We start from the raw sequence: 21,281 nt of genomic DNA, 5'->3' as shown, positions 1-21,281 counted from the left end.
GGTCCGCACGGCGTTTCCTTCCGGGGCGCGGCCCGCGCTGGCGCGTTTCGGTTCCGGGCCGGCGCTGCGGGCCCTTCCCACCCCCGGCAGGTGAGGCCGGGCCGGGCGGGGCGGGCGGAGCCGCGCGGGGCCCCGGGGCCGCGGGGGGGCGGGGGCGCGGCCGCCGGCCCGCGGGGCGAGGGCGGGAGGGCGGGGGCCGGGGGAGGCTGGCCCCGCCCGCCCCGCGCAGCCCCGGTGCGGGGCCGCGGCGCCGCTGTCACGGTGAGGGCGAGTGCGGGCCCCGGCGGAGGAGGGTCCGGGGCCGTGCGGCCGGAGACACCGGGCTCTGCCCGCCGGGGGCTGCGGGCGGGGCGGGCACGGGCCGGCAGCCACCGCGGCTCCTCTCAGCTCAGAGTTGTGCTGGGTTTTATAGTTGCTGGAGTCCCGCTGGAATGCGCGAGTAGCCGGATAGGTTTATTGGGGAGGAATTGTTTGCTGTGAGGGTGGTGAGGCCCTGGCACAGGCTGCGCCTGGGCCCCTGGCAGGGTCCGAGAGCAGCTTGGACGGGGCTTGCAGCAAACTGGGATAGTGGAAGGTGTCCCTGCCCACGGCTTTAAGCTCCGTTCCAACCCAAACCATTCTGGGATTCTTGGTAGCTCCCTCTGGGACCAGGGACAGGACCCGTGAAATGGCTGGAGTTGTGTCAGGGGAGGTTTAGTCTGGAGATCGGGAGCAGGTTCTGCCCCCAGAGGGTGGTCGAGCACTGCCCAGGCTCCCCAGGGAATGGGCACAGCCCCAAGGCTGCCGAGCTCCAGGAGCGTTTGGACAGTGCTCTCACACACGGGGTGGGATTGTTGGGGTGTCTGTGGAGAGCCAGGAGTTGGACTCAGTGGTCCCTGTGGCTCTTTCCAGCTCAGGATATTCTGTGATTCTGTGGAGTTGGCCAGTCACGGTAAATCTCAGCCCAAAAGTGGAGAGATTTCAGTGCAGCTTCCAGGGTGACATCCTCTGCTGGGTGGTCTGTCTCTGCTTCTTACCTGATGGATCAAGGATTCCACCCGTTCCTGGTAGTTGCCTCACAGGCTGGAAGGCATTTGCTGAGCTAAGTCTGAATCTCAGCTGGTGACACCTCAAATTGCATTAAAAATGGCAGTATCTGTGTGTGCCCTGTGCTGACTCAGTTCAGCTGCAGGTAAAGGTGGATGCAGGTGATGGACTTCCCAGAGAAGAGGGAAATCAGGATGTCATTGCCCTGTGACTGAGGTGCAGAAGCTGATGAGAGGTTTACTTGCTCAGAGGGGCAGAAATCAGTCTCTGACAGGGTAGTTTGAACCAAAAGACAGGTTCTCTCTCACCAGGTGAGCAGAGCTGTGTGTGTTATAGAGAGTAGATTGATTTTCCCTGCCTTTGGAGCAGGAGCTCACAGATAAGTTGTTGGGCTCTCTGGGGGGCAGCTGCCTTCTGACCACAGCCATACCCAGCCATGCTCAGCAGTTAAGGTCTGATAAATTTTTTGTCCCTCCTCTTTCTGCATATCCCAAGCTCAGCCTCTGCCTCCCTCTTGCCTCCCTGGGTGCTCATGGCCTTGGCAAGGGTGTTTCACCCTTGCCTTCTTTGAGAGTGTACTCTGAGACTTATTGCTTTAGGAACAGCTGTTTTGGGAAGATGGTGAGCTAATGCTGCTGCTAGATCCTCCAGCAAAACCAAGAATGACAAAGCTTGATGTTCACAACTGCACTTGGGAGAACCAATTTCCTCTCCGCTTCATTTTTTCTTTATTTTTACCTCCTAAAGGGGAAGGGGGCAGCAAGTTTTCTTGTCATTACATCAGAAGAAAAAAAAAGAAGGCAGCACCCCCATTTCCTTCCCACTGCATGTAACTCACAGCACTCCAGGTAAGATACTGTGTTTTCTATTTCCCTTTGTTCTTTACAGTTAATGTTCTGCTCCCAGTGCTGTGTTGACACAGACATGTGCACTGTGGTTCCTGAATTTTCTGGGTTTTGTTGTTTTCTCCAAAGGATAGGGAAGGACATGGAGTTGTTGGAGCAAGTCTACAGGAGGTACCAAGATGATCAGAGAGATGGAGAAGCTGTGCTGTGAGGAAAGGCTGAGAGAATTGGGGTGGTTTAGCCTGAGAAGAGAAGCTTCAGGGTGATTTAATTGTGGCCTTGCAGTGCCTGAAGGAGCTGACAGGAAAGACAGAGAGAGACTGTTTACAAGGGATAGAGTGACAGGACAAGGGGGAATGGCTTCTCTTTACACTGGATATTGGGAAGAAATTGTTACCTGTGAGGGTAGTGAGGTCCTGGCACAGGGTGCCCAGAGAAGCTGTGGCTGCCCCTGGATCCCTGTCAGTGTCCAAGCCCAGGGCAGTGCTTGGAGCAGCCTAGGCTAGTGGAAGGTGTCCCTGCCCATGGCAGAGGGTGGCACTGGATGGGCTTTAAGGTCCCTTCCAACCCAACCCATTCTGGGATTCTTTGATAGGGGAAGGAGAGAAGAAGCTCTGAGAGCTGGCACTGTTCAGCTGCACCTTGTGAAGCTTTGTGCACTCTGCTCTGACTTCCCCAGGGACACGCAGCCATCAGAAATGCCTTGGCACAACTCCTCAAGATTGACAGGCTGTCCTGCAGCTTCATGTTTAGTAACTGGGTTTGCCAAGTCTGCACAAAGCCTGCTCGGGCACATGGACATGTGCTATGCTGCAATGCTCATAAACTCCAAATAAAAAGCCCTCCAAAGGCAGACATGCTCTTCATATGCCAATCCCTTTGATTTGGAGATTCCTCAGAGTGGGCACTGTGAGCCTTGGTATTCCCAGACTGCTTGAAGTGGTTTTGACATCTGCAGGACTCTGCTCAATCCGCACTTCAGATGCTGTCCAGATTGGAAGCTCTTTATGCCATGAGTGGACTTTAACAAGCTTATTTCCTTTCCTTTTTTAAAATTTTTCTTCTTTTTCTTTTGTATGAGTTTACATCTAACTTTCATTCATTTCAAATTTTTACCATATATGGTCAGGGCTTCTTTTCAAACTTTGCCAGAATGAAATGTGATGATGTGGTGGTGCATCCCCCACCCCCCTCCCTGGCCCTGCTCTGAGCTCTCCTGATAAGCCTTGTTGGACTGGGCTGGGTGGTGAAGGGTGCCCTGACTGCACCAGCTGGGCAGTGAGGTGCTCCCTGAGCCTGCCAGGAGCTCTTGTGTGGTAGAGGTGGAGACAACTAGGAACATCTCAGCCAAGGTGGGAAACAAGGGGTGAGCCATGTGTAGCCTGGATTGCAGCCCAAGCAGAGCAGCACCATTGTGAATTGTAGCCTGAGTTGAACAATCCCATTATTATCTACTTGGGAAAGAGTCCAGGAGTTACTGACTTAGTGATCTTGGTGACGACCGACTTCGTGAAGTCTCTTGGGACCCTACAAAAGTGATCATGAGTGAGGCCCTGTGGGCTCTTCTGGATCACAGCTTCTTTTTTCATTCTCCTGTTATACATTTTCTGGCACATTTCAGAAGTGCCACAAATGATGGCTGTTTCAGGTTAAGAAGGCACTTAGGATGCCTTGAGGTCACATGCTGGCCAACTTTTCAAAAGTCTCTGGAGGATTTAGGTCCCGATGTCTCCTTCCCTGTTCCTGTTTTACAAAGAGGCTTTCCCTATTGCTTTCACTTTTCAAGATCAAGAAGGTACAAGTGGTGAGTATTTTAATCCATTATGCAATCAGGTGCCTATTTTTAATACCTGTGCCATTTTTTTAAGCTCTTTTTAAATGCAGATGTGCTTTTATTGAGGGTGGCAGAGCAAAGTGTTTTGCATGCTAAAGCTGCAGGGAATGGGGGTCTGTTGGGGACTGGTTTAGCAGAACTGTTGTGCAGGGAGATGCACAGCATGGAGGGATCAGAGATGCTCTGCTAATGATGGGCTCTTTCCCCCCTTTTCCAGCAGAGGCGTGCACCGGCAGCTGGGACAGCCATGGAGAAGAGTGGGAACATTCAGCTGGAGATCCCCAACTTCAGTAACTCAGTCCTGAGCCACCTGAACCAGCTGCGCATGCAGGGTCGGCTGTGTGACATCGTGGTCAACGTGCAGGGCCAGGCTTTCCGTGCGCACAAGGTGGTGCTGGCTGCCAGCTCCCCCTACTTCCGTGACCACATGTCCCTGAACGAGATGAGCACCGTCTCCATCTCCGTCATCAAGAACCCGTCTGTTTTCGAGCAGCTCCTCTCCTTCTGCTACACCGGCAGGATATGTCTGCAGCTGGCTGACATCATCAGCTACCTGACAGCTGCCAGTTTCTTGCAGATGCAGCACATCATAGACAAATGCACGCAGATACTCGAGGGGATTCATTTCAAAATTAACGTGGCGGAGGTGGAAGCGGAGTTGAGCCAGACCAGGACGAAGCACCAGGAGAGACCGCCCGAGTCTCACCGGGCAACGCCAAACCTGAACCGTTCCCTGAGCCCACGTCACAACGCAGCCAAGGGCAGCCGCCTGGGCCAGGTCAGCACAGTGCTGGACATCCGGGAGCTGAGCCCGCCCGAGGAGTCCACCAGCCCCCAGATCATCGAGCAGAGCTCCGACGTGGAAGGCAGGGAGCCCATCCTGCGGATCAACAGGGCAGGACAGTGGTACGTGGAGACGGGAATGGCAGAGCGCGGGGCGCAGAACGACGAGGAGGTGCGGGTGCTGGGAGGAGTGCGCATTAAGACGGAGAACCTGGAAGAGTGGCTGGGGGCAGAGCAGCAGCCCTCGGGAGAAGATGGCAGCAGCGCTGAGGAGGTGACGGCCATGGTGATCGACACCACGGGCCACGGATCGCTGGGCCAGGAGGCTTTTGCCTTAGGCTCCTCTGGAGCCAAAGCCGTCAGGCCCACCAGCAGCGAGATCGACAGGTGGGTTTTCTTAAACTGAATTATTCACCTTGGCTGTAAGAGCTTATGCAAGATTCTGACTTGGCTGGGTCAGTCACTTCAGAACATTTCCCCTTTCTATTTCCTTTGGCCATCTTAAGCATAAGAGCAAAAGGTGTTAGGAAGTATATCCAGTTTGGGTAATAATATTTTGGCTGGGTAGTGATCAGACCAGGATCTCTAGGTACAGGCTAGCTTGAGAAGTTATTTACTAGCTCTTAGAGGTTGGGATCTCAGCTGAGTTGGGATCTTTTTAAAAAAATTTTTAGTTCAGCCTCAGTAGATCCTGGGCTCAGCTTTTGGATTAATGAGGTCACATAAAATATGTGTTACATATTTCCATTACACTGGTGCCTTCTGGCTTGAAGATCTGGGGATGATTCTGGCTGAGAAACAAGCCGGATACCAGCTGTAGGTCAGTGACCACCCAGTGGTCCATGACAGCAGTGGGCCCTGGGTTTACATCTTCTGAGGCAGCTGAAATGGGAAACCCAGTGGCCTCCACTATTGTTTTGATTTATATGAGAGAGCAGAAAGCCTTTGAATGAGTGGTGAAATCTGCTGTGTTTGGATTCTCCATCCATCTACTTCCCCTCCACTCCGGCATTTGCTTTCTTGTCCTAGGCTCAGGCCAGAAAATGGATTTGATAAAGGGCAGGTCTGTTTTATTTGGGGAGGTTGTAATTCTAGGGTTTCCCTTCACATTTGCCTCTCTTCTAGCTCAATTCCATGGGGAAACAGCTACCTGGAAGCAGCAGATGTTCTGTCACGTGTTGCTTAATAAATCAATCAGTGGGAACAATCTTGAGCTGGCCCTTGGAGAGAGATGCTTTCCTACTTCCTTAGCCCTTTTTCTTGGATCAGCTAGTCTCTAGCATCTCTTTTTGCACTGCAGTCTGTATGCACTGTTTCCCACCTCTAGTCCATCTCATCCCATATGTTTCACACTGGGAATGGAGGAGGAGGGTGCTGAAGGACAGGTGTCCTCTGAGAAATGGTTTCTGTCCTGCTGTCCAGTTCCTGAATCACCTGACCCAGATTTGTTTATTCATGATAGCAGTCCCTCTCTGTTGCTGAACTGGAAGCCAAATGACTTAGTTTTATTTTTTAGGTGTTTAGTCTGAAGCCAGTATGATTTGGTTTTTCCTTTATACTTGCACTGTTCCACCCCAGTGTGTTAGCTGATGAGGATGAAGAGATGCTATACAGGTTCCTCTGTTGCTCACCCGTTGTTGTAAGAAAGGGTAGTGACCTGATGCCCATTAAAAATTCCATTTGTGCTCTTCCCCCACCCCACAGATTCAGCCCTTCTGGCAGCATGGTTGCTGTGACTGAGCGGTACAGATCAAAAAGCGAGTCTCCCGGGCGGATGGACGAGCCTAAGCAGCCCAGTTCCCAGGTAGGCAGATCAAGATGTTTGCAAGTAAAGTTGGATTGAAGGTGAAGGGGACTTTGTTGTGATGAAGTGTGTCATATTTTATATTTGCAAACAATAATGTGTGTAATACAAGGACCTTTTACTTTGGCAAAAGATCTGCTTGTTCACGGGAGAGCATGTGCTGGCCATGTACGATTTAAAACTGATTCTGGTGTTGTTTGGGATATTGGCCAGATACCTGGAAAACACAAGGAGTTTCTCTTGTTGTTTGAGGGCATAAATACCCACCCTTCTTCTGGGCAAGCCACCAACTCCTGAGGAGAAACCCCATTTGCCTGCAGAGCTGGGTCTGCCCTCAAACACTGGCAGCAAATGCCTGAGCAGAGGGAGGAGGTGTGGCTTGGCTTCTGTGGAAGACGGGAGACAACAGCTGAACCTTTCTATGCCGGTACCAAAACCATTCCCAAAAGCCCTGCAGGACTACACCAATAAACCTTTTGGGATGGACTGTCAAGGGCTGTGGAGTTTTAGAGAGGTCTCTGTCTCTTCTCCAAGTGACTGTGTTGCACAGCAGACTTTGCGTCATAAAGGAGCTCTGAATTCTCTTCTTGCTTGGCACTTTGGGGTAGGAGGGAGAGATGCACAGAAATGGGAGGGCAGTGGACTGTAGAGTGCAGCAAAGTGGGACACAGCAGTAATGCCTGTGCCTAATCATTTTGGTCTAGTTGTATTCAGTTAGTGTCACAATGCCACTGTAGTGCAGGTGTGTCAGCCAGCACAGTGCCTGACAGGTAAGGAATGTGTCAGCGTGTAAGCAAAGGACTTGCCTGGAGGTAGGCAAGGAGATACTAGGCTGCTTTGCCCTTGAGTAAGACCAGGTGAAGCTAGGGTTTGAAAATTGTAATTGCTGTCTGCTGACTTGGTTAGACACTTCCATAAAACAACAGATACCTTTTTCTTCCTGTTTTGCAAAGCTTTGTTTCGTGTCCTCAGAAGACATTGCAAAAATTTCAGGTCAAACCAACCCTCTAGGGGAAATGTGACATATTAAGCAATTTTAGCTCTGCCTACAGAAAAGCTGCTCTTATTTCTTCATTGTGAGACAGCCTCAAACACGAAACCTTAGGCTTTACACACCATGGGGAAGTATCATCAGCTTCCACTCTCCTGGCATTGTGATATCTGTTCTAACATAGACTGCCTGTGATCCCTGCCCAATGGCAGTGGTAGAGTGGAAAGGAAGAGCCAGAGCTTTGTGTATCTCCTTTAGTGCTCAGCAGCTTCCCTGTGCCTATGCAGCTGGATTCAGCAGCACCTGGCACAGGTACACTGCTGCTCATGTAGAGCCCTGGCTTGCAGAGGAGATGCCCTCCTGCTGTTAAACTGGTTGCTGCTCCACATTTGGCACCACTGGGGGAGTAAACAGTGCATCTCCAGCACAGAAGTGTTCTGGAGTCAGTGTGTTTCTGCTCAATTTGAACACTTTGGTCAGAAGGGTCTGTCCTGAGACCAGTCTTGTGGTTCAAGTTGCTCTTGGCTGTTGGTGTGCGTCACTTTCCTTGCTGTGCAAGCTGGGTCAGGCACATCCTTGCCTCCAGTGCCACGGGGCTGGGATGGGTTACACAGCCAGGCAGGCAAATGTGACTCATTATAAAATAAATTCTAAGTGACACCTGAATAAATACCTGTGTAAAATGACACCTGAAGACTTTCAGATATGATTTCTCGTTTGCTCCTTCTTTGTTTCATTGCAAGCTCATCAACTGCCTTCTTGTTTTTGACTTTTAGTAAGGAAATAGATGATACACGCAAGTGTTTTAATAAAACTGGCACACAATTTTTTTAAAAAGTAACAAGTATTGACATGTGGTCCACAACTGAATTGGTGGCCAAGTGCCCTTGTGTCAAGGGCTGTCTTTTCTTCACCAGATCCAGGGAATGGCTTGGCAGAAGGGGCCTCTGCAGTAGTGGTTTCTAATTGATTGCTCATTTGTCTTCAGCCCCAAGGCCCCATCTAAGTACTTAAATGTGTGCTTGAGGTTGCAGACATTAGAGCTGCTGATTTTGAGGTTTGGCACAGGCATTACTGGCTGGAGCTGGGCCTGATCTTCTCTGCAACTTGTTTTAGGCCGCTTGTTATTTCAATCTGTGCCATTTCCTTGGCAGGGGGAGGAATCAGCCATGCTTGGAGTGAGCGGTTACGTGGAGTATCTGCGGGAGCAGGAGGTTTCGGAGCGCTGGTTCCGGTACAACCCACGGCTCACGTGTATTTACTGCGCCAAATCCTTCAACCAGAAGGGCAGCCTGGACCGGCACATGCGGCTCCACATGGGCATCACGCCTTTCGTGTGCCGCATGTGCGGCAAGAAGTACACGCGCAAGGATCAGCTGGAGTACCACATCCGCAAGCACACCGGCAACAAGCCCTTCCACTGCCACGTCTGCGGCAAGAGCTTCCCTTTCCAGGCCATCCTCAACCAGCACTTTCGCAAGAACCACCCCGGCTGCCTGCCCCTGGAAGGGCCCCACAGCATCTCCCCTGAGACCACTGTCACATCCCGGGGGCAGGCAGAGGAGGAATCCCCTCCGCAGGAAGAGGCCGTGGCCGTGGGGGAGACGGCACAGGGATCTGTGTCCACAACGGGGCCGGATTGAAACGTGGAGTCCCAGGAGAAAGGACCGTCTTCCCGTTCCTGGCTCTAAGGAGTCAGCACCCACCCGGCAGGCTGGTACTGTAATTAGTGCAATGCCACCACCGAACAGAAAGAAGCTCCCAAGATGTTGCCAAAATAGAAAAAATTTCTCTCTTTCTCTCTCTTCCTCTCACACACCCACACACACACACCTGATAGAGTGTTAAATGTTTTTCTCCCTTATTCTTCCTCCTCTTGGAGAAAAACAGAACAACTGTGTCAATCAACTTCTTATTCAGGGATCGACAGGATTTTAAATTTTTTTACTGTTCTGTAGTGATCTGGGACAAGCAGTCATTTGTATTTCTGGACAGCTGTGGCGCAGCAGGGCGCCCGCCGGCAGTGCCGGATCCAGCCACAGAGCCATATCCACTGCTCCCGCTCGAGGGGACAGCAGGGGCAAGGGGCCATTGCCTTTCTCCCTTCCCCAGGTAGTTGCCACAACAAAAAAAGCAAAAATACTGTCCTGGTGGAGCCTGCCTTGCCCGAGCGTATTTATCCCTGTCTTATTTTTGGTGTGTTTCTTTACTTTTTTATTTAAACTGTTATTTTAGGGCTTTGGGCTTGCCCGTTCCAGTCATGCAGCCCTGGTGCCCCTTGTTAAAGTGGGCACAGCTACAAAGTGGTATTTCAGAGGTCAGCAAAGTGTGAAGGAAGTACTTCAGCAACTGAGAGTGGAATTTAACAGCTGTGAGGTTTGTATGAGACTCTGATGCATTGGGAGAAGGGCTGGAGGGGTCTTCCAGGGGAGGTTGTCTCTGCTGGTGCTGATCTGAGGAGCTCAGAGCACTCTGAGGTCCTGGTTGGAGAGCTGCCATGCTTCAGGCATTGCCAAGGATTAGGAAGAGATTTTCTGGAGTTGCTGAATCGTGGAGTTAGAGGCTGACTACCAAAGTCCTCTTTCACCCCTGCTCCCCCCTCGACACACACTTGATCTTTTAGAACAGCAATATGGGATATGGGAATACTGCAGTGCTGTTGTCACAGCCGAGCAATCGCAGGTGGTTGCTTTTAAACCTGTTTCTACAAGCTAGTTTGATAACTTTTTTATCAATGAAATGCAAAAAGAAAAGAGAACCCTTCTCTATTTCCTTATAACAGTTCAGGAGATTTAAAAGTGAATGGTTCCTAGAGCAATCACAACTCTGTCCCCTTGCATGGACTGAACATTTTTGTATTCTGAGTAGCTCTGATGTTTAGAGCAAGTTTAGCAAACCTGGAGAGACATGCCTGCGTGTGTATTGTAGGTGTTTGCACGGGCTTATGTGGTTCATAACCAGAAAAGCATGGGACAGGCAGAAAAGTGCAAATATCCTCACACCTTTCTTTAAAAAAATATGCAATATTTTAAGAGTTTTCTCTAGTTCTGATGCCAAGTTGTTCATGATGAAGGGGGGGAATGAGCGACAGGTTGTGCTTATCAGGTTTGGTGAAGGAGTTCTCTTGAGGATGTATAATGTGTATATGATAAGGAAGGGTGAAGTTCTGAACCTTAAGGTGATGGGAGGAACAAGGAGACATTGGGAAAGAAATACACTTCATCTTGCTTCAGCAAGATGAGTGGATGAGTAGTTAGAGTGGGGTCTTAGCTGGCAGGAAACTGACCAAGTGACAATAAGGCTTGAGCTGCTGTCTGACTGCAGTTTTGGGCACGTGGACACATCTCCAGCCCTTGCTTTCCCTGTCTGCAAATTGGTACTCAGGATCATTTTCCTGCCCCTTTGGAGGGAATAATTTGGAGAAGGTTGATGTATTCTTGCCTTGTTTTATAGATTTTTTTATATGTGAGGGGTCTCACTGTTCCTCCCATCTCTCTCTCAAAAAGTGATGTGGCTCTAATGTGTTTGTGTGTGGAAAGGGCTCGGTGCCAGTATCACGTGTAACAGGGATGTGATCCTACAAGAGGAACCTTTGCAGGTGTTCTGAGCTGGGCACCTGCAAAGTACCATTTCATTGACCATTTCAAACAGGAAAACTGATATTTCACCTCTGTTTTCCTTCTGTGCCTTCTTCCTCCTCTCCTGTCAAGGGCACCCATCACACAGGGAGTGATTTGGCCACTCAGACAAGCAGCTCCGTCAGGTTTCCTGGCTGAGGTCAAACATCACGGTACCAAAACAGTGAGGTTGCCAGAGAGCAGTGGCAGAGGATGAGGTGAGAGGATGGCCAAGGTAGGTTTTGTTGCAATCAAGGTGCAGGGAGGAGTGGAGATGTGCTGCTTTAGTCATAGCTTTTGAAGTTACCAAAAATGAAAAAAAAAAAAAAAGTTAAAAACTTTGAAATCCTATCCTGTTCACACTAGAGAGCATAAAAAGTTACTTTTAGTTGCTTAAAAGATTTTTAAGTGTTTTAAAATAGAAAATTTAAAAGAATACTACCAAACTATAAAAACATAAAATTATTTATATACATATATTATATAAAAATATAGTGGGAAAGTTTCCCTGCTAAGCTTGCTGTGAAGAGAAGGGTGAAGGTGCAGTAACTGCTACAAAAGCAACATTTTTCTGAGACAGATGGCAACCTTAGTGAAGAAGGGCTGACATGAAATGGTGAATGCCTTTGTTCCCATGGCATAGCTGTGAGTTTCTTGAGCAGGTTTTATTTTACTGTATCAATACTGTGAACGGAGGAGCGTCCAAACAGTACTGGATGCCAACAGTGCATCCTGATTGCTGATTCACTACTTCAAGTGGCCTGGTGAAAACCATGAAATTAGTCCTTCATACCTTACTAGGCTGAAAACAAAGCTTGTGAAAGGTTTTTATTTTTTCCTCCTTTATGTTTGCTTTTTTTTTTGGGTTTTTTTTTTTGTTGTTTTTTTTTGTTTTGTTTTGTTTTGTTTTGTTTTGTTTTGTTTTGTTCATGCAGAGGTTGCCACTGTATAAATGATCATTTCTGATTGCATGCAAAAGAGCCAATATTCTTGCCCAGGCCTCGCTGAGGTGAAGTTTATAGCTTGTAGCTAGAGTCAATATAAGGTATGGTAGTGGGAATCATTTTGATATTATTTCTGTACATTTAATGGATGTGTATGTATGTGTGGGAATCATGATGTCTAATATTTCTTGAACAGTGCTGAAACCAGTTCAGGCTTATCTGCACTAGACAGTGGAACCAGTTTGGAAGGAATTGTTATTGAACATTTCTTTCAATGGTTGACTTGCTGAGTGCAGATGAGACCAAGGTTTGAGAAAAAAGGGGTTGAAGGTCTTACACGGTATGGAAAAACCTCATGTGAATTTTCTGGCAGTGGTGTAGCTACTTTGAGGTGCTTTCCCTAACAGAATGACACTGTGTCCTGTTGCCTCTGCGTTGGTGTGGCTCTTCACGGCTGCACCGAAGCTGTGGAGAATCAGATGCCAACTTGCCAAGTGCGAATGCTTCTGTGATGGCTTGAGGCACAGCTTTGCATTCCCACGTCTGGCTGCATCTTGTTCTGCCAAAACTGTGATTTCAACTGTGATTTAAGGAGGATGTGAAGAGAACTCTCTGTTTTAATACCTCTACGTAACATTTTTGTCTGCTTTAGAGTTAGGGCTTACTAACCCATTTATTTTCTTGCCTCAGGCAACACGGAGAACACACTCTGCTTTTACAGTTTGCTTTCTTGGAGGTGGACATATTTCTTAGTTCTTTGCTGTCAAAGAGCTCACCTCCCAAATGTGAAGAGCTGTGGTTATCTCCTTAAGCCTGCAGCAAGCCCTGGTGCCAAGTGTCAGCCAAGTGACATGATGGTTGCCGCAGCTGTTCCCTGCTGCTGCCACGTTCCCTGTGAATAGCTGTGAAAATAGCAAGAATTGTGTTAATACTGTGTTGCTGCTTTGGAGAAAAGCTAAACCTCTTTGTCTCAGGAGGATGACCGATGTGAAGCTGGGAAAAAGAGAAGGATGCAATGAAAACAAATTGTGCTTTGTATTTCCAGCAGCTAGAGAGGGATGAATGAGAGGCTTTATGAAATGTGAATTTGTTACAGGAGGCTGAGAACATGCTTAGAGCTAACTTAGTAAGATCCTGGGATAGCCTGGTGAGAGCCAGAGCAGCTGGTGCAAATGGGCAGTCCCTCCTTGTCCTCTCAGTGTTATCCACCATCAGGTTCAGTCTTTGGACTTTCCTGCATCTTCTCTACAATATTCTCAAGCTGTGATCTGTGTAGTTGAACTTTAGTTTGAGTGCTGGGAAGAACAGAAAGCATGTTGTGTCTCTGCTGCTGTTTTAAACCCAGAGAGGTCAGCAGCAACTGACCCCGTTCCCATGTGACAGCTATCCAGAGCTGGAATAGCACTGGGAATGAGCTGTAGCCCTGCTGAAAAGCATTGGGGGGCTGGCTCAGCACAGAGGGCATGGAGCCAGGATTTCAGCCCTCTGTGAGCTCAAGGTTGAAAAACATGGACAGGACAGCTCTCCCTGCTTGTCCTGCTCTCATTTTGGGAGAGCTCCGTGGCTGTGTTTCCATCCCACACCTCTGCAGTAGGAATGTCACTGAACTGTGAGATGCCCATTTCAGGAAGTGATTCCAAGCAGTCTGGTTTTGGAGTAGAGTCCTTGGCACTTTTGGGTGATTCAGCCCTAACAAGGCCTTTGCAAGAGCAGAGTTGTAGCTTTTATTTCTGCTGACTTCATCTCTCCTGCAGAATCCAACATATAAATAAGAAGACAGCTGCAAAGGTGCCATTGATTTGGGTGGAAGGTGGCCTGGGAGGTAGATAGCATTGTGCATCTTGAAAACCAACAAAAACCAGCACTTAAAATTATTTACCAAACTCTCCTCTTTGATCCGTGACATGCCTGCCAATTTAGCCATGCCAGCATCCAAGTGTTTCTGCAGCTTAGTGACATCAAATGCTGTTCATGCTCTGCTGCAAATATTTTAGGGATGGGAAAAGTCCCTGCTCATGGCAGGACAGTTGGACTAGATGACCTCTAAAAGTCCCTTCCAACCCATATAAGTCAAGAAGCTATAATTCAAAGAGACTTTTTGCCAAGGTCTGGGCTCTGAGTTTTCCTGGGAGCTGAGCCTGTGGCCAGGACTGCAGTTGGAAAGTCAGGGATCCAATGCCATAGCAAAATAAGTGTGAGCATTGCTCCTGTCACAAGGTGAGAGCCACACACAGAGTTTTGATATCTGCAGTTAAAAGGCCCAAAGAAGAGCTCAGAATCCTTATTTTAATCACTGTCATTCAAAGGATTTTTTAACAAAAAATACATATATACCTGTGTATGTATATATATATGTGTATGTATGTATGCATGTATATATATATTTGTAACCAAGTAGAATTTAGAACTATGCAAACCATACTGGCTGCTTCTTGAAACTAAAGTCTACCAGAACATTTTGGAATTGAGTAGATTCGGAGTAGACTTGCTGTAGGGTTTTTGTTTTGTTTTGTTTTATAACCAATAAAATTCAGCAGACCAAAGTTTTGCTGCAGTTAGTCTTAATAGAAATTTAGGTTATTGCTAACCTGGAACCCACTTAAGTGGGTTATAAAACTATCTGAAGAGTCCTACCATCTCTAAAATATTTCCATCTGCTGAAAGGCTTTGGCTTGGCAAACATAGAAGAACACAGAGACTGGGAATTAGGAGAGATTGAATGTGATGTTTGGGCTGATGGAATCAAGGAAAGACTGGGAGCATGTTTATTTGTATGTAGGATTGAGTTGGTTTCAAGGAATCTCCCTACTTGGGCAAATGTTCATTACTGAGATGGAGGCAGTGATCAGAGCATCCCTGGGATGAACTCTGGTTTTGATGAGGTATTGGAAAGCTTCCTGCTGAATCTGATGGTACCAGATTTTAGGCTGCTGGGAGAAATTCCACATGGTTTCTGCCATTTCTTTGTGTGTCAGACCTGATCTTTGCTTTTAGGATTAACTGCAGTATATCTGTAACTTTCAGTGACCTTTGGCTTTTTATTCCTAGAACTGTAGACAATTCAGGTTTCCCATAACATTATCCTCATCCCAACTGTGAACAAGTTACTACTGCTTCTTATAATTTATTGTCTTTCTGTTCCTGAATGTCTGTGTGATCCAGCTGGTTGCCAGCACCACCTTCCAGTGCTTCATTAGCTTTTATGCACAGGGAATTGTTGCAATGGATAAGTTGACCATGCTAGTTGGAAGAGTAGAAGCCTTTGGAGAATGACTTTTCCTCTAGCTGTCATTAGGGAGTGCACACACACATACCTGTATATACATATATAGAAACAAATATAATGTGTTTCAATATAAACTCATTTAGCATTTTCTTATTTAATTTATATTTTAATCTAGTTGTAAACCAAAGTATTACAGTTTGTGATGTCTCTTGGAAATAGGAGGAACCTCTTTCAGGTGGGAATTTTGAAAGGTCTTTAGTGACAAAAACATGGATATGAGTAAGACTTAAGAATTTGTGCTGCTGGGGAGTTGCAGCCTTGAAAGGATTTGAAACTTGCTGGGTAAAGTTGGGTGGTGGGGCCTTCTGAAGGTGTTCTTTACAGTCCTTAACAGTTTTGTTGTAAAACAAGGATGTTCTGGCGAAGCTAGAAATAGAAGGGGAGAAAACAGAAAATCAGGCTGTGATCTGACACAGCTGGGAGCTGGGGAGGAAGCCACAAAACCAGCCACTGATGTATTTAGTGTCTAATTTAAAGTTTTAGGAAACGAGCATTGCTATTTAGTGATGTCTAGAAGTGGCTGGGGTTTGTTAATAACTTCTGTGGAGGTGTGTTCTGCTGTCACCAGTGGGAAGGAGTAATGGGTGCAGAGATAAGATCTTGCTGATTTTTCTGTGCCAGGGAGTAATTACCTTTCTGAGGAATTAGCAAGTTCTAAGAATAAATTCACCTCTAGCATGTCCCACAGGCTTAGCAGTGGCTCTGTTTCCTCTAGAGAGGAGGAAGACAGCTGAAATAAGAAGAGAGCTTATCTGTTTTCAGCCCTGGCTGGTGCTGGTGGCACTGGAGCCACACAGGGGGATGTGCAGAAAGGTGGAACAGCAGCAAAGCATCATTGGGAATAGGTAGTGCATGTGTCTGGCATGCCATGGATGCTGTGGGCAGGGAAATGCTGGGTTTAGAACCTGCACAGGGGCAGGAGCATGCAGGAAATGCTGCTGCCTTGTGAGACAGGTGTCCAAAGATGCCTATCCTGGCACATGACAGCTGAGCAGCACCAGGGTTTTCCTTGCTGGAGCTGTGAATAGTAAAGAAGGAAAAGGGGTCAGATTTGCTGTGAGCATTTCAAAAACTTCATTGGAAGGAACTGAAGGGTGAGAAGTGAACGGTGGAAAGGGCAGTACCAGACTTCAAAGTGCCATTTTCTGGGTTTTCTAGCAAGTGTTGAAGACTGAAGTTTGTTTTTGTTTCAGTGCTTTCTCCTTTACCTATATAATTTTTCCTATTTAAACTCCACAGCTCAGGGGAGGGTGCAGAGAAGATGGAGGAAGACCCTTCCTAGAGGCACACGGTGGCAGGAGGAGCAGCAGTAGGCAGCAGTTTATTCAAGGGAAAATCAGGTTAGGTGTGATAAGACATTTCCTCACCATGAGTACAGTCAAACAGCATTGGCTCAGGTTGTCCAGAGAGGCTGGGAAATCTCCAGCATGGGAGAGTTCAACCTCCAAGTTCCTGTTTCCATTAGACTGTGCCAAGCTGTATTTTTGTTACCTTTTATTTTTTTTTTTTTGTTTTATCATGTAAAATGGGCAGCTTTACTGGCCTTCGTAGTTCATATCAGTTAAGCTTTTGAAACAGTTCAGGTATTTTTAAATACTGCTGTGTAAGTTCCTTGTTTAATCTGACATATTCTGATTTATTATTTTACTGCAGTTACCTAAGGCAGTACTTTAAAAAATCAGTGCATTCTGTTTTTTTACAGACTTTCAACTTAGTTTTTGATAGTGTGCCTAACACCCTTCCCCTCAGATCTATGGTGAAATGGCTGCATTATTTTCATACTGCAGTGAAGTTTATTTATTTAAACCTTCCTCTTACCTTTGCAGTCAGACCCAATACCATTGGCTATGAAACTGTGAAACTAATGAGAAATGAAAGATGAAGTTGGATTGACTAATTTACTGCTGGTTATAAAATACAGAAAGTGGCAGTATAAAAAGATAAAATACAGTTGAAATTAGTTACTCAAATCACAGAACCAGAGAATGGTTTGGGTTGGAAGGGACCTTAAAGCTCATCTTATTCCAGTCCCCCTGCCATGGGCAGGGATGTCTTCTGCTAGAATTCCAATAGAAATTACTGAGTCTGGGGCAGGGGGAGGAGTCACAAAACTAGTCTTAAAGAAACAAATTTTAACTTGATGATGCAAATTAATTGATTCCCCATTTGGTCAAGTTTTAAAAGCTGTTTCTTGAGGCTTCCCTGGCTCTGCTCGTTTATCTACCTGTCTTGGGCATTGGTTTGATACGGGGGTTTGTGCCTCCAAGAGTATTTTCTGAGAGTTCACACGTCTAAAGAAACTCTCTGAATTACTGTGAAGCTTTTCTTGAATCCTTCCTTGCCTGTGCATTGGTAACTGAACAGAGCTCTTGCCTGCAAAGGCCAGTGAGAGGAGGGTGGCAGCTGTAGGTGACACTAATGAGAAGTGGACAGTGCAATTCTCAGACAGATTGGATTTTGGGAAACCCCATCCCCTCTGTGGCTGTCCCCAGCCCCAGGGTGTTCTTTCAGTCCATGTTTTCTTGCAGAGGCTGTTTACAGGCCTGCCTGGATCCCCAGCAGAGATGCAGGGCAGGAGGGTGTAGTTGGCATGCAGGCACTTTTCTGATGTGTTAGAAGATTTCCTAAACCAGGATTGTGCTGTTGGGGAAAGCATCCCAGGTGGGATTGAGAGTAGAATTTTATCATACCCTTTGCTTAAGATTAATTCCTTGGGCTCCCCTAAGGCACTGGCCTGTGCAGAAAGCTGACACAAACAGCTTCTAGGGCTGTGTTGGCATAGGGTAAGTGCTGCTGGGGAATTTTGGGAAGGGAGAGAAAAGTGTTGTTCATAAGGCATGGTTCTTTTGTGTTGGTGGGTAACATGGCTGATACTTAGGACAGGCAAGAGCAATCCTGGGTGGCAAAACAGACTTTTCTGAATAAGGTCTTTTAGAGGCTGAATGAGGAGGAGAATAACATGCAGCTGTGTGTTCTTGCAGTAACATATTCCTCACCTCGTGCCCACACTTGCAGGGAGAATTAGCGAAGGATGGGAGAACTGGATCAGATGTTAATTCGTGGAAATGGAAGCAAGGTATTCAAAGCACTGCTTTAGTCTGAAAAGGGAAGGGAATGAATGCAGTTTTCCCAAGCCTCCAGTGTGCTAAACACTAACTGAAGCTCACATGAGCTGTGGCCCCATTGTCCCCAGAGCTCCCCTTGTTTCCCTGGTGTCACCCCACCTTTCCTGCACAACACTGTGAATATGATATCTGTAGCTCTTTTTAAAACTTTGGTTTTTTACATTAAAACTGCTCAGAGCAGGAAATGCTGTCCTATTGCAGGAGCAGATGGGATGTGACCCCCAAACTGGGCAAGGATAGCTGAGTAGTGGGAGAGAAATTTTAAGAGCAACAAGGGAAGTAGCTTTGTATAGCAATTTGCTAATCAAATTTCATCTTGTAACGAACCTAACTGACAATCAATTTCTAAAATACAAAAGCCTCTTAGAGAAAGTAGTCAAGTACATCTTCACCAGAAAGATTTAACTGGGATAACTTAATAAAGAGCACAGGATTTTTTCCTTTTTTTTTTTTTCTTTTTTTTTTTTTAAGCAATCACTCCAGAAATGGAGTCGCATTAAGCAGCAGTGTATTCACAGGACAGTAACTACCTCTCTCTCTTGGAGTGCTGAGGTTACCACACTACACACTCTAGCAGCAAAGCTTTCACTTTAAAGATATTTGTTTTCCTTACCTCTGTGTTTCAGAAATGCAAGTCTGCTCTGTAAAGTGACTCTAATGAAAATGGCATCTGGCAGGAGCAACGGGAGTCCCTCGGGCTCCACAGTCCTTCTTGGCCTCCAGTTCCTTGCTGTGACCCTTTGCAGGTTGGCCATGGGGCTGTGACAGTTCAGGGGGACTTTGTCACCTCCTGTGTGCTGTGTGACAGTAAACTGTCCCCTGGGCCAGAGCTATGAGACCACATTCCTGCACTGGGAAATCAGTTAATGGTGGGGAAGGTAAAAGGAGAATCCATCTCCCTCCTGCTTCCAAGGCAGCAGGCAGCAGTTAAAAAAAAAAAAAAAAAAAGCAATAAGATAAAATACAAACACTTTTATACGTTGTTCATTAGTCAGCAGACCTGACTCTGCAAATTTATATATATATATATATATATACACACATACAGAGAGTTAATCTCTCATGTGAAAAGGTGCCATTTTTTTTCTAAACAGAGTCCCTTTCCAAACTAGAACAGCACTTTAAATAGGTTCCTCTTAAAAAAAAAAAAAAAATTAAAAAAAAAGCAAAAGCAAACCCTTTTCTGCCGCAATGCACTTTAACTCGTCCGAGGAGTACAGCTGTGGCTGGCTGGGACACAGCTGTATGGGCAGGCAGCTCCTGGGCAGCCACAGCTCGGGGGGAGCAATGCTGCCAGAGCTTGGCATGGCAGCTCTACCTCCAGCAGCCCCCCGGGCCCACACGGCCCCCACCGCTGTGCCCAGGCACTGCTGGGGCTGGTGGCTGGCAGGAGACTTCCTGATCTGTCAAGAGAAACCCACCCTTTGCCTGTCAAGAAGATTTAAACCCCGTTTTTTAACAGGTCAGAAGTTGCACCCAGTTACAACCCAGCTAAGCTGAACAGCAAAGCCAGGAGAAAGCTGTTACTGGGGTTGTGGGGTTTTTCCATAACATGAATATGGAGCCCTTGTCAGTTCTGTTTGTTTGGTTTTTTTTTTTTTTTCTTTTTTAATCCAAGTTTGTGTGTCCCACATTGATTCTGCTCTGAGCTGGTTTGCAGAGTAACCATTGGTAACAGAAATTGTGCTGTCACCTTCAACTAGTGACCTATAAATCAAACCTTTTTAGGACAGGTGTCATAACACTCAAGACTTACTTTCACAGTTAAGAGATTTCCTGCTGTACTAATTATTCTTTTTTATTATTTTATTTTATTTTTGGTTGCAGTCCTTATTTCACAAAAAAAAAGAAGTCAGTGTTGAGACTAGTCTGGAGTAGGCTGAAGCCTGCTGTAAATTGTGGATATCAGACTGTTCTTCAGTAATTTTCCAAGCTGTTTCCAAACTGGTCCTCTATAACTGCTTCCCTTTTCCAGCAGGCACTGGCAAACAGAAGCTCCATGGCCATTGTGTCCAGGGACAGCCAGCACTGCTGGAGGGGGGTGGGCAGGGGTGGCAGGGGAACCAGAGTTGGGAAAGGGGGAATAAAACCAAGGTAGAGGGGACTGTACAATTGCATTGAAAGCAGTTTAGCAAAAAGCGCTCTTGTTGGACAGCTTTAAGAACAATGTGAATGAAAACTTAGCAACTTGGGTAAGAATCTTGGAAAATTCTATAAATGTATACTTGAAATTCTGTTTGTATTAAAAAGAAAAAAAAAGCATTTTCTTCTTTCTTTTAGCACTGTGTAAAAGAACATTATGCATGTGAGTGGTATGAGAATTAAATGGTTTAATACTCAGATCCTTGTCTGTGTCTTAGAGCTGACTGGTCCTTACCCAGCGTGGATTTTCTGCCTGGTCCCAGCTGTGGGCAGCTCCACACTTCCTAAGCTGAGCAACTTGAGAGAGGTTGCACAATGCCAGGCTGCTGTTCCTGGCAACTCAGATGGCCTCTGTCTTTTTTGGATGAGTTTTGTCTTACCTCTTCAGCAGACTCAGCCCTTTCGAGTTTCCCTGGGATGAACAAGCCCTGTGCTCTTTCTGCAAGCCAAGTTTTGGATGTTTTTTCTAGCTGCCTATGGCAGGAGAAGCATTGTGGCTCAGTGCCATGCTGGGGAGACCCAGGCACTTCCTCAGCCCTCCTCTTTCACCAGTGTCCACCTCCACAGCCTGGAGCACAGCTGGAAGAGGCAGAGATTACAGGAGGTTGTCTCTCAGTGATGCTAACAGGCAGAAGATGGGATCCAGCAGGAAAAGCCACAGTGGTAACTGCCAGAGGGGGGCAGGGGAGGAAGAGCTGCTTTCTGAACTCTTAATTTCAAAATTTCAGCCCTTTTCTCCCAGGGTGGCAGCCTGTCACAGCTTCTTTCCAAGGTCCTGCTCCAGGGGAGCATGTACAAGGAGCCTCTGAAGGACACCTCACAGGTGTGTGTGGTTTGTCATAGCCCCTGGGACAATGGAGGAGGTGGCTCTCCATGTCCCAGTC

At 47.0% G+C, this 21,281-nt stretch overlaps 1 protein-coding gene across 3 annotated transcripts; it reads left to right on the top strand.

The window, feature by feature from the left end:
• The first annotated feature begins 9 nt into the window (after window positions 1-9).
• ZBTB37 (zinc finger and BTB domain containing 37) lies at window positions 10-16,173 on the top strand. 3 transcript variants are annotated; one of them, XM_079314248.1, is made up of 5 exons: window positions 10-90; window positions 1,774-1,874; window positions 3,923-4,875; window positions 6,193-6,292; window positions 8,438-16,173. In XM_079314248.1, the coding sequence occupies exons 3-5, from the start codon at window positions 3,953-3,955 to the stop codon at window positions 8,924-8,926; spliced, it is 1,512 nt and encodes a 503-aa protein (XP_079170374.1). In that variant the 5' UTR covers window positions 10-90; window positions 1,774-1,874; window positions 3,923-3,952; the 3' UTR covers window positions 8,927-16,173. The 3 variants fall into 3 exon arrangements, with proteins under 3 accessions (XP_079170374.1, XP_079170376.1, XP_079170375.1); XM_079314250.1 differs by having other exon boundaries at window positions 13-90; window positions 3,926-4,875; XM_079314249.1 differs by lacking the exon at window positions 10-90 and adding an exon at window positions 114-261.
• The last annotated feature ends 5,108 nt before the right edge of the window (window positions 16,174-21,281 follow it).

The sequence above is a fragment of the Erithacus rubecula genome (genome assembly GCF_903797595.1).
Source record: "Erithacus rubecula genome assembly, chromosome: 10".
Classification (NCBI taxonomy): domain Eukaryota; kingdom Metazoa; phylum Chordata; class Aves; order Passeriformes; family Muscicapidae; genus Erithacus; species Erithacus rubecula.
This window is presented reverse-complemented; position numbering and strand designations above follow the sequence as displayed.